Genomic DNA, 12,320 nt, shown 5'->3' with positions numbered 1-12,320 from the left:
ACACATTTTTAGGGGTCATCTCTGGTAGGTAAACTGAATCAATATGGGACTACTACCTGTGTTATCCTGCAATTCTCACAAACACATTAGTCCCTCAACCAAGTTTGTCATCAATACTCCAAAACCAACTAGGGGTGGCACTAGATGCACTTACAATTCCACATGTACTTTTTCCCCAAGGGGGGGGAGGGATCATATCTACAACTCCAACAAAGCAAAACTTGAGTTCGTTGATTCCCCATGGGATCCTTTGCGGATCTCGCTACTCTTGGTTGGGAAACCCTAGACTGGCTGTTACCTGATAGCTTCCAAGTTGTGTGGTTGTTCCCCGGGCTCATTTGTGATGGTCTGGAGCTCGCGTCAAGAGCTGCCTCTAGTGAGAGGGTGCTTGGACATTCGTTGGCCAAGGCACTCAAAGGCTTACTTGTTTATTTGTCTTGTGTACCTTTGTAGCTTGTTGTAACACATCATATAGGTTGCATCACTTAGTTGCATTGTAGAGAACCTACAATTCCGCACATGCCTCTAAAATCAACTAAAACAAGATTAAAATTGGTAGTCGCCTATTCACCCTTCCACCTCCCCATAGTCGACATACCGCGCATCTTTGATCCTTCAGTAGTCGACTGGAATAATATAGAGGTGATCCATACAATGACTGAAGGAGTTGTTTTCCTCGGGATGGGATGCAACTTGTTTTTAAGAATCAATGCCCTTTATTAAACAGTCAAAAACGTTGGAATACCAACATCGATGGCAGTGAAAGAAACCACAGTCGACTGTCAGTTATGTAATGAAGGGCATATCTAGACATATTTTCGCCTCTGCATTATAGGCTCTATTCTTACGAATAAGAAATTAAGAACTACATAAGCTAACATTCAGCTAAGAAACTTGATTTTGAGAACAAGGTGATCATACCTTCCTATTCCACTTTCCTTTAAGCTTTTGGCATGCACCTTGCAATTTGGGCATGGAATATGTTAAGATCTCTAGCTAAAGCTAAGCCATCACGACAATTGTTGGTGTATTTCAGCGGACCCGGATTCAGGTCCTCGCGACAGAGGGAAAAACCCTACTCCTGCTCTGATTATATTGATTGGATGTGGTACAATGAGTACAGGGGGTCCTAATGATTGTAGGTATACAAAGAGTAGATTGTGTGCCTATCGACTAGCCCTGCCCGGACTCATAAAGGATACACGGGGCTAGGGTTTACATGAATCATAGACGGTATCTAAAGCAGTGGAGGAGTCCTCCTGGACGCCGACCACCTTGTTTTGTGCTCCAAGTTCCACGGGTTTTCCTTCCAGAGGGCCCACATGCGGGATGATGGCATGGGTGCGCGCCGACCTTGGGGGCCTCGGGCCGGCCTGATGGGGCGGCTTTTGGCGCCATAACACCGTTAACAACCCATTGCCTTCAAGACCTTCGAGTAAGAAACTCCCAGCTAACCCATTGCCGGCGAGCCCAGATAATTTCCTCTGCCCATCCCCCACTATCGCCACAGCCGCAACCGCAACAAATTCACCACTCTTCTTGACATTAGTGTCTACCGTGGGATTGGGATCTAGCATGGCATTAAGTATTGTACTAACACTGTTACCTTTAAAATAAAGAGGAGGTGTTTAATGCCGGCAAAAAAGACAGAAAAAATGGCTTTCCTCCATTTTTTAGGGTCCAAAGCATCTTTACACAGGTTTGAGGCACCCAGCGGTAATCAGAACCTCCAGTTTCGTTGCTTGAAGCCATTTCACAGCTTGGCTTGGAGAACTACAATTCGAAAAGCAAACCCAAGTTGACCAAAGCCATAAAACCCAAACCCATCCGGACTCTTCGAGAGAGAGAGACGAAAAATAAACGCAAGTATTTCTGAGTCTCCCTCTCCCTCCCTCCCCCGATGCCGCCCATCTCCCTCCTCCCCCTCCTCCTCCTCCTCGCCGGCGCGGCGGCGGCGGCGCCGGCCGATTCCCCGACCCCACCGCCTCCCGCGGCGAAGAACAAGACCATCTACGAGCTCCTCCCGCTCTTCGGCCTCCCCGCGGGCGTCTTCCCGGCCAACGTCACCGCCTTCTCGCTCGCCGGCAACGGCAGCCTCGCCGTGGACCTCGCGGGGCCCTGCTACGTCCACTTCGAGTACCTCACCTACTTCGAGCCCCGCGTCACGGGCGTGCTCCGCTACGGCTCCCTCACCGAGCTGGAGGGCGTGCAGGTCCGCCGCTTCCTCGTCTGGTTCAGCGTCGTCCGCGTCAAGGTCGACCTGCCCCCGCCCCCGCGCTTCGTCTACCTCGACATCGGCTGGATCACCCGCAAGCTCCCCGCCGCCGACTTCCAGTCCGTCCATGCCTGCGAGGCCGGCAAGCGGAGGAGGAGGTGCCGCCTCTCCTCCGCGCTCGCCGCCGCCGCCGCTTGGTTCCAGGTCTGATGGTCTCCGCCCCGCTGCCCTCTTGAGCTGTTTGATGATGAGTTCGACGGATTGCTGATTTTGGTTTACTGGATGGATACTAGCTTAATTGGTAAATTTAGTCACGATTATTACTAGATCATAGATTAAGCTGTCGATTCATCTTAGTAGTACTCTTAGTTTTGTGGGCGACTTGTGATCTTTCTAGAGGCTTACTCCAGTGGTAGTTGGCTTTGACTAGATGTACATTTCTGAGGTACTGCGTATTGCTGAAGGAAAAACAAGCTGATAGTCACCTCCTGTGTTCGAATTTTACATGGAAAACGATAGATGGGACATAATTAATTGCAGATTAGCATGTGTGGTTGCATCCTCATCCTGTGCAAGTTCTCTGGAGTGGTAGTTGGTTCTGAGTAACTGTACATTTCTAGAGGCTTACTCTCGTGTGGTAGACTGGTAGTTGGTTCTGAGTAACTGTATATTTCTGGGGTACTGCGTAATGCTGATTGGGGAACAAGCTGACTGATAGCATAATTAATTGCAGATTAGCATGTGTGCTTGCATAAATTGACCTATCAGTTCATCGTAGTACTCGTAATTTTGTGGGCGACTTGTGTTCTTTCTAGAGGCTCACTCCAGTGGTAGTTGGCTTTGACTAACTGTACATTTCTCAGGCACTGTGTATTCCTGTTCGGGAAACAAGCTGATAGTTGCCTCATGTGTTCAAGTTTTACATGGAAAACGAAAGATGGGGCATATTTAATTGCAGACTAGCATGTGAGTTTGCATCCTTTGCAACTTTTCTAGAGTGGTCATAAACTGGATATCCTATATTGAGAGATGTGTTACACTTTTACTTGAAAAGGAAAAAACATACAGTAATACAGAACCAGTAAGCAAGGTTGATTGCTGCTAGAGATGTCAATGAAGTGCAATAAGCAGATTGGCATTCATGTCAGTGTTTGGTTTGGGGCGTTGTGCCATTCTTGAACTGTGTATCCTCAATGGTGTTACTGTTTACTGGTTAATATTACTACTAATAGAGAATTAGCTTTGTACCATCTAAAAGATGTATATAAATTGGGGGGAAAAACAGTCGAATATGAGGATAGCTTGTAGGGCCCAGGGATACATGGCATTGAAATGTTTCCAACTAGACGATCTTTGTGATGGTATTAAGAAATTGCTGCCATATAATAGTAATCATATAGATGATTACTTTGTTCTTTACTTACCCTCTGGCAAAATTAAATTCGGGGTTGGTCAGTGTATGCACTTCTCTTTGCCCAGACATATCATTATCCAAGTGGCGTGAAAATAGCTACACTTCCTGTCACATCATTTCCTGAATTTGACTTGTGTCAGTTGTGTGCACTAATTTTATTTCAAAAATGTTGCACATGGCTTGTAGATAATGCGGTTGGTTGTACTTGTACATCACAGAAGTAATCAGAAATATGTCTTTATCATGGCACCAGAGTTTCAATGTTGTAGCTGTCTACTGCATTAACTTCTTGTTTCTAAATATTGGTACGAACCTTGCAGGACTTCTTTGCCCAATTTTAGAGGATGCAGAAGGTCTAATTTTGTGGCAGCATCACACGAGGTAAAATGCAGAATTTTACTCTCTATTTCCGTGCCCTTTAGTACAACAATGTAGATGCTCCAATCATCCCTGTTTATACATTTTGACTTCCGTGGACGTCTTCTGCGAGGCACACGTAGTTTAGGGGGTATGCATGTGGCAATGGATCTATTGCTATGACTGAAGAAACATTTTTAAATTGAGCAAAAAAAATTATTTCAGAGGCATATGTTTTGTTTTTGCTGTTTCAAACTACAGAGAACCTTGCAGATTTGCTGGACTCCGTTTCCTCTTGGAAGTCTCGTCATTATGCATTCTTGATCTGATACCCCTAATATAGAGCCTTGCAAGTTCAGTTTAGGTAGCATGCCTTCTGATACTGTTACCTCAAAATAACAAGCATAAAACTGGCCATTCCCTCTTCTGGACAAATAACGAGTTTGGATATCATCATCCAAAACCTGGTCCAAATGAGTCATAATTTATACAAATCATGTCTTGTTGCTGGTGACAGATTTAGACCTTCACCTAGATGTTAGGCATTGAAAACACGGCAAGTACAGGATAGCGAGCCGATAATAGCCCAAGGTCGTGCCGACAAATTTGGAAAATACCTCTGGAACAAATTAAGAATCTGGCAATGGCCCAGGGGAGCTGTTTGTTGTTGGCTTTTTACACCCTTATGTTAATGCTTTACACTTTCATTACAGTTACATAAGATTTTTTACATTGTTGTTCTTGTTATGTGTACCTTTTAATGATTCAGTTAATTTCTGGCTACTTGGACTAATGCATGCTGCCTGCTGTCTGTAGCTTACAGCCTTCCGCGTCCTAAAGAAATTGAAGCACTACACTCCCATTTGTTGATTGTTACACACATTGTATGTCTCTGCGGGTACTCGACGCTGCTGTCTGAGCTCTACATTTGTTCGAGAGACGCACGATCTTTAAGAAAGATTTGTATTGGTTATTTTAGTTCAAACTGTTGATGCTGTGCTCCACGCTTCAATACAATAGCACTTCTGTAGTGGCATGTATCATCATTTTGTTGGAACTCTAACAAGTCTCCACAGAAGTTTCCTCCTTGCGTGTCAATAGCAGCAACCACTCTGCTGCACAATGAGCGAACCTGTTTGTATAAAATACCAAGTCCTGAGTTTCTCAACAAGTACAAAGTTGAGTCATCTATTTTGGAACGGAGGGAGTACGTGGTATACACATTCAGGCTTTCAGTTTCAGCTCAACCTTTCTGCCATGAACAAGCCATCAGTGATGCTGAATAGCTCAACCCTCTTTTTACATTGTCGGATTAGGATAACAAGCATTCTAGTTTTAATAATTAAAGTGATGGGTATTAGATCTCAGGTCACGGAGAACATTACTCCCAGCAGCACTAGCACCGAGATACAAAATGATGCTTCAAGACCTTATTGTCCCCGAGTTGCTCTTCGCAATCTGATAATATTGTCGATAAAGTAACAATGCAAAGAGGAGTACAAAGAGCATTCAACAATTCACGGCGACTCATGTACATTGTAGCCTCCGTTCGGGTTTTGTGGAACTATGTTGAACTGGGCGGGCGATAGTCCCTGAATACAGAGGAAGAGCCACCGGATGCAGCAGGGGAAGGCGACGATGCTACAAAGTTGCTTGCTGGTAATGATGCCGAGGGGTGGTGTCCTTGATGCCCAGTACCTGCAAAGCGAGATGGGCTTGCTGTAGAGAAAGGTGCAGCTGGACTTCTTGGAGTGTTGCCCTGTAAGATAACAAAGTGTTTTAGCTCAAAACGGACAATAGCACACAGTTCAATCGCAGCGATCATTATATTCTACTAGAAACACTTCATTCCACCAAAATGAGAAATACAAAAAGAAAATCCAAAACATGTAACGGCATTCTCAAGCCTGAGAACTTTAAGAAAATCAGGATTTACTACTAAAATGAATTTACTAATGTAGACTCATTTTCGCTAGTACCTTACGTTGATTCATTAGAGCATCCAACAGCAAATTATAATATTTGAGCTCGAAACATGGCCATTGCAAAAACTTACAGGGTTGTGGTTGCGAGAACCAAATGGAGACCTGGCAAAGGAGGCTGTTGAAGGAGAAATACTGTGAACATGATGCAAGGGGCGTCCAGGAGTGCCCTGGTTGGAACCAGCATCTGACTCCCCAGCAAACTCGCTGAAATTGACATCAACGGTCATTCTGGGCACCTGTCTAGGAACACTTCCATCAGCTGTGTTTTCTGGCGGCTGAGGCATGGCAGCACGCAGTGAAGCCTGCATGCTACGTGTTCTGATTTCTTCTTCGGCATTTAAAATCTGTTCAAACAGTCAAAATTAATCTTGCTTAGTACACTGACTAATAGTGATCACCGCAGATAATTGTTCGAGAAAAATAGAGCATGCGGCCACCACTACGTTTGTACTTACTGTGTAACTGTATACATTGCATATGTGGCAACGTGATTAATATTTTTACAAAATATTTGATGAAGAGACATGTTTGATAAAGAGAGTAACAAGCAGAAAATACTATAACTTACGGAATTTGGAAGTCTGATACAAATTCCACCCGGTTCTTACGTCAGTTAGCATATATAAGCAACTCCAATTACTTTGCATAACTCTTCATGTCCATGGTGACGAACTTTGTACAATTCAAAATTGATGTTGAAGTACTTCATTAGAAACCGGTGCATATTTAAACTATGAATTTATTATTTGTTCAATCAGTTTCACATTCAGATGGGATAGCAAGTTTACAATTTTTTGATTCATATATTTGAAAAAGAAAAACTCATTCGAACCAGCGTATTTCAAGTGGTTACTCGATTAATGATGAAAACAGTCAAATCCACACACGTTATCACCTGAAGTTGTCAACCACCGAATATCACATGGTATTCAAGGTTCAGTTACTTAAGCAGACAGGAACGTAACAGGGGATGAAGAACATAGCAACTTGTTCTGAACCACAAGCGGCAGTCAAAACAATGAGAAAATTATTACCTGCTTCAGCATCTGCACAAGATCATGCTTTTTCTTACTTAAGGTATCCAGCTTGTCAGTCAACTCCCTCTTCCTTTCTTCAACTCCATCAGGTTAACCCACCTAAACAGAAATAGGACTCAGAGGTCTAGATGAAAAAGAGAGCAAGCACATATTTGGTGCTCGCAAGCTTCCAAGCATAGGTAGTTAGCTTGCAAACAAGAACAGTATGTGTGGTGTGGTTAATCAATTCTACTCAGGAATCACAAAGCACTTGGCAAAATCTCCGTGAAAAACTCAGGAATTAAACTGTTGTTCAGCAGCAACCAGTAATATATGGTATTCTCAGGAAAGAGCTGACTGTTGTCCAGTGCAGCTATGAAGCTTAATTGTTGAGTAGGTGTAAAACTCAAAAGCATCATTACTTATTGGCTTATTCCAACCCAGAAACGGAAGAGACAACCTAGGAATCTCATCCTACTTCCAACAATGTGCTAAAATTCTACTCCCTCCGTTCTGATTTACTCGTCGTGGTTTTAGTTCTAAATTTGAACTAAAACCACGACAAGTAAATCGGAACGGAGGGAGTAGATTCTAAGATAGAACCACATAATACCATGACGAGTAGCAATTCCAAAAAATCTACTGTCGGGGCTTCACAAGTAGTCATTGTTAGCAGGATGGCAACTAAAATCCCACATAGATCAACAGGCAGCTATGAGGAGCCATGAGTTTTCACGAGCCTCACCTCCGAGTTGGGGTCGAAGCCTTCGCTTTCGCCTTGACCTTCTTCAGGGTCACCATTGCCGCCGGCATCAGCATCTCCGGCGACCACCTCTCCCGCATCGTCCATTTCCACATCCTCCACCGCCCCCTCCTCCTGCTCCTCCTCTTCTCCCCCCTCGTCTCCTTGCTGCTGCTGCTCGTCTTGCCCCTCGCCCTCCCCCTGTGGCTGCTGCACACCCTGTCCCTCTTCCTCCACCTGATGATGCTGCTGCTGCATCTGCACAGCATGGCCCTCCTCCTCCTGCCGCTCGGCCTGATGCTGCTGCTGCTGCTGACCCCCGTCCACCTCCTGCGCCTCCCCCACGGCCACGGGCCCCGCGGCGCCGTCGCCCGGGCGGGGGTTGGGGGAGTTGGGCCGGGGGGCCCCGGCGAGGCGGGAGACGGCGAGGGACCGGCGGTGGAGGAGGCGGCGGAACTGGGACGCGGAGAGCGTGGGCGGGGGCACCGGCCAGCGGCGCGCGGCGTCGTCCCCGCCCCGGTGGAGGTTGCCGCGGTACATCGATATCGCCACCATCTCTGCCTGGACTGCCCGTGCGGAGTGGTGCGCCGGGTGGGGGCTTCGGGTGCGAGCGCCGGCGGCGGCCCCGGGTTTCGGTAAGCCGCCGTTGGGCCTTCACGGCGGATCTATCTTTCGCGTTCTCCTTGTGGAATTCGTCGCTGGTGCTGACCAAACTCCGGGCCTCCGGATTAGTTGCTGGGCCCTTCGGAGTAGTCAGCTATGAGTTTTTTTTTTCTTTTTGTTTTTTTGGGAGAACAGCTTTGAGTTACTACTTCAGGAGCCTCCCACTTGGGGGTGGGCTGGAAGAGCGTCACTTGGTTTTTAGTTTTTCGCACGCGTCTTTCAGCTTTTTAGATGTTTTGTGATTTTTTTTTGCCTAAACCTATTGACGTGTGATTTAGTTTTCAAGATCTCGACGTGAAGAATTCAACAGTGAAAACGATTCAAGATTTAGACAAATGATGATTTAAGAGATAAAACGTTTTGAATAAACGGATAAAAAAAAAGAACTCCCGGGTTGTGACAAGTGACGCAGATGCAATGCGCCACTTGTCCTGACATGGGAGGTGGAAATCATCTTTATAAAGAGTTCTTCTTAATTAGTGGTTTCGGCTGATTACTGCTACTTCATACAGTATAATATAATGGGCCGCACGTAGGGTAATTCTTATTCTTTGCTCACCATGTAAAATGGGCCCTGTAATGGGGTTCATCTTTTTTAAGGCTATAAACTCGCTCCACTTTATTGATCACAGAGTTCATACAATACTGGAGGCTGATGGAGCCACATATGTCTACCAATAGTGTTAAGCGAACGTGTGTTTATGTATTCTGTACGTGCCTAGATTTTAGCCTAGCGTTGAGTGTGTCAATTGAGCCGTGTATATAAACTGTGTAACCCCACATGATCAATACAAGGAAGGTTGCACGCCCTCTCTCTTTCCTTACTCGCTCTGGCTCCAATATGGTATCAGCCTAATCTGAGATCCACCTAATCCGCTGCCCCTCTCCCTCCCAAACCGACGCCATGAGCACCTCCTCCTCAGTCTCCTCCACCGGCGGGTCTTCCTCCGACGAGCCATTCGACCTGCCGGTCGCCACCCAAACTCTTCCTACCACCCAGATTCAGTCTCTACGCATCCGTGACCATGTTCTCGTCACTCTTGATTATGAGAAAGAGAACTACGGTCTCTGGCGCCGCCAATTTCTGGCCGCCCTCGCCAAGTTCGGCCTTACGGATCACGTGGACGGCTCGCCGGCGCAGGCTACCTCGGACTGGGTCCTCAATGATTTCGCCGTTCTCTCGTGGTACAACGCCACCGTGACGCCCTCGACATTGGAGATCGTCGAGGAGCGCAAGAACTCGGCCTACTCTCTCTGGCGCTCGCTTCGCTCCCTCTTCCGCAGCAACCGCGACGCCCGCATCACCTATCTCCTTGACGAATTTCACAGCTTCATCCAGGGTGATCTCTCCGTCGTCGACTACACATCCCGGCTCAAGCAGATGGCCGACACCCTTCGGGACCTCGGTCACCGCATCAAGGACCGCGAACTCGTCCACAACGTCCTTCGCGGCCTCGACGAGCGCCTTCAGCACGCCGTCCCCCACATGACCAGGGGTCGACGGCCCACCTTCATCAAGCTCTGCTCCTTCCTTCAGCTGGAGGAGCAGCGCCTTGCCCGGCAGGCGCGCGTCCAGGCCCGCACGGCTCTTCTCGCCCAGTCCAGCGCCTACTACGCGGCGCGCCCTCCGTCGCCTGCACCTGCTCCGACCGCCTTCAACAACGCCCTGCTCGGCCCCAACCTTCACGCCGCCGGCAGCTCGGGCGGCTCTTCCGGGTCTCGCGGCCGCCCCAAGAAGCGCAAGCCCAACCCCTCGTCAGGGTCCGGCGGCTCCTCTTCCGGCGGGGCCAATCCCGCTGGTCTCCCGCAAGGTTCGCGCACCCCCACAACTGTCGCCGGCACCTTCCAAGGAATCCTTGGTGCGCGCCCACCAGCCCCGGCCACGGCCCAAGCGCACCAAGCCACGACCATGGCGACATCCTCGCCGCAGTGGGACCAGGCGGCTCTGATCGCAGCGCTCAACCAGATGGCTCTGCATCCGCCTTCTGCACCGGGCGGCGAGTGGGTTCTCGACAGCGGCGCCTCGTCCCACATGAGCTCCGGTTCTGGTATTTCCTTCTCCCCACCCAACCCCTCATCTCAATCCTCCATCATCGTCGGCAATGGCTCCCTCTTGCCCATTACCGGCGTCGGTTCCACTTCCTTTCCCACCCCCTCTCGACCTCTCTCCCTTCTTGAAATCCTCATCTCTCCCTCTCTTATCAAAAATTTAATTTCTGTTCGTGCTTTCACTCGTGACAATTTAGTTTCAATTGAATTTGACCCATATGGTTTTTCTATCAAGGATTTGGCCACCAAGACGGTGCTTCTCCGATGTGACTCCCCCGGCGATCTCTACACCTTCAGTCCGCCTCGTCACTGCCTCACCACCGCCGTCACCGCCGACTTGTGGCACCAGCGTCTCGGCCACCCCGGAGCTGCCGTCCTTGCCAAAGCTTCTAGTTATTTCGATTTTAGCTGCAATAAAACTGCGACGACCCATTGCCATGCTTGTCGTCTCGGCAAACACACTAGACTTCCTTTTAGTTCTTCTTCCTCTCATACATCTTTTCCCTTTGAACTTTGTCATTGTGATTTATGGACAAGTCCACTCTTAAGTGTATCTGGATATCAATATTATTTAGTCATTCTTGATGATTTTACCCATTACGTTTGGACTTTTCCCATACGTCATAAATCCGAAGTTCATGGCCTACTCGTTCGCTTCTACGCGTATGTCAAAACCCAATTCTCTCGCTCTATTCTCGCCCTTCAGACCGACAATGGACGCGAATTCGACAACCTCGCAAATCGATCACTCCTTGCCTTCCACGGCACTCTCTTTCGCCTCACATGTCCTTACACTTCCCAACAAAACGGGAAGGCCGAACGGATCCTCCGCACCCTCAACGACGGCGTTCGCACTCTACTTCTCCACGCCTCCATGCCTCCCCGTTGGTGGGCCGAAGCTCTCAACACGTCTACCTATCTCATTAACCGGCGACCGTGCAAACCGAACCTTCTCACCACTCCGTATGAGCTTCTTTTCGGGGCACCTCCAAATTTCCGTCACCTCCGCGTTTTTGGGTGCCTCTGTTATCCTAACCTACTAGCCACTACACCCAACAAACTCTCCCCACGCTCAGCTGCCTGCGTTTTTCTTGGCTACCCAGACGAGCGAAAAGGATACCGTTGTTATGATCCGATCAGCCGTCGCATCCTATTCTCCAGGCACGTCACGTTCGTAGAGTCCGTTTTTCCCTTCAAGACGTTCTCTCCATCTCCCCCAGATTCGCCCAGGCCACCCAACTCCTCTCCCGTAGATTACGTGGAGTCTGATCCACCTCCCATCGATCACGTAACAACTGCATGGGAACCGCCCCACTCGCCCCCTCCTGGATCGCCACCTGGAACCACCATGCAGCCCAACCAAACACAATTTACTCCCCCTCCCACGTCCCCGCACGGGCCACAAAATTCGCCCACCAGCCCACCTCCTTCTCCTGATCCCATGCCGCCTCCCAATCGCGTTCCACACCCGATGGTCACGCGTGCACGGCACGGGATTTTTCAACCAAACCCCCGATATGCAAACTTAACTGCCACCGTCATCTCTCCGCTCCCTACGTCCGTTCGCGCCGCTCTCAACGATCCAAACTGGCGCTCCGCGATGCAGTCTGAATACGACGCCCTCATGGCCAACTCCACGTGGACTCTCGTCCCACGCCCCCCGCGCACTAATATTGTCTCCGGCAAGTGGGTTTTCAGGCACAAAACAAACGCCGACGGCTCTCTCGCCCGATACAAAGCTCGTTGGGTCGTCCGTGGATTCGCTCAACGCCCGGGCGTCGATTTCGGGGAGACCTTCTCTCCGGTGGTCAAACCGGCGACGATTCGTACCGTGCTCTCCTTGGCATGCTCACGTGGCTGGCCCGTGCACCAGCTCGAC

At 48.8% G+C, this 12,320-nt stretch overlaps 1 protein-coding gene and 1 pseudogene across 2 annotated transcripts; one reads left to right on the top strand and one right to left on the bottom strand.

The window, feature by feature from the left end:
• Positions 1 to 1,805: 1,805 nt before the first annotated feature.
• Positions 1,806 to 5,203, top strand: LOC109742619 (uncharacterized). Of its 2 annotated transcripts, XR_006662115.2 has the most exons (4): positions 1,815 to 2,419; positions 3,079 to 3,181; positions 3,950 to 4,010; positions 4,803 to 5,016. XR_006662115.2 is itself a non-coding variant. In XM_020301719.4 (3 exons), exons 1-2 carry the CDS (start codon positions 1,901 to 1,903, stop codon positions 3,968 to 3,970), a joined length of 540 nt encoding a protein of 179 aa, XP_020157308.1. In that variant the 5' UTR covers positions 1,806 to 1,900; the 3' UTR covers positions 3,971 to 4,010; positions 4,803 to 5,203. The 2 variants fall into 2 exon arrangements, 1 of the variants encoding a protein (XP_020157308.1); XM_020301719.4 differs by lacking the exon at positions 3,079 to 3,181 and having other exon boundaries at positions 1,806 to 2,419; positions 4,803 to 5,203.
• Positions 5,204 to 5,394: 191 nt separating this feature from the next.
• On the bottom strand, positions 5,395 to 8,437 carry LOC109742618 (uncharacterized; annotated as a pseudogene).
• Positions 8,438 to 12,320: the final 3,883 nt, after the last annotated feature.

The sequence above is a fragment of the Aegilops tauschii genome, chromosome 4 (assembly GCF_002575655.3).
Source record: "Aegilops tauschii subsp. strangulata cultivar AL8/78 chromosome 4, Aet v6.0, whole genome shotgun sequence".
Lineage (NCBI taxonomy): Eukaryota > Viridiplantae > Streptophyta > Magnoliopsida > Poales > Poaceae > Aegilops > Aegilops tauschii.
The sequence above is the reverse complement of the archived record's forward strand: the minus strand, read 5'-3'. Positions and strand labels throughout refer to the sequence as shown.

What these genes read in the sequence shown, in the direction of transcription:
- LOC109742619 (XM_020301719.4), top strand. Translation starts at nt 1,901, where the DNA reads ATGCCGCCCATCTCCCTCCTCCCCCTCCTCCTCCTCCTCGCCGGCGCG. An exon ending in CCGCCGCCGCTTGGTTCCAG is followed by an intron (nt 2,420 to 3,949) that starts GTCTGATGGTCT and finishes CGAACCTTGCAG; the next exon opens with GACTTCTTTGCCCAATTTTA.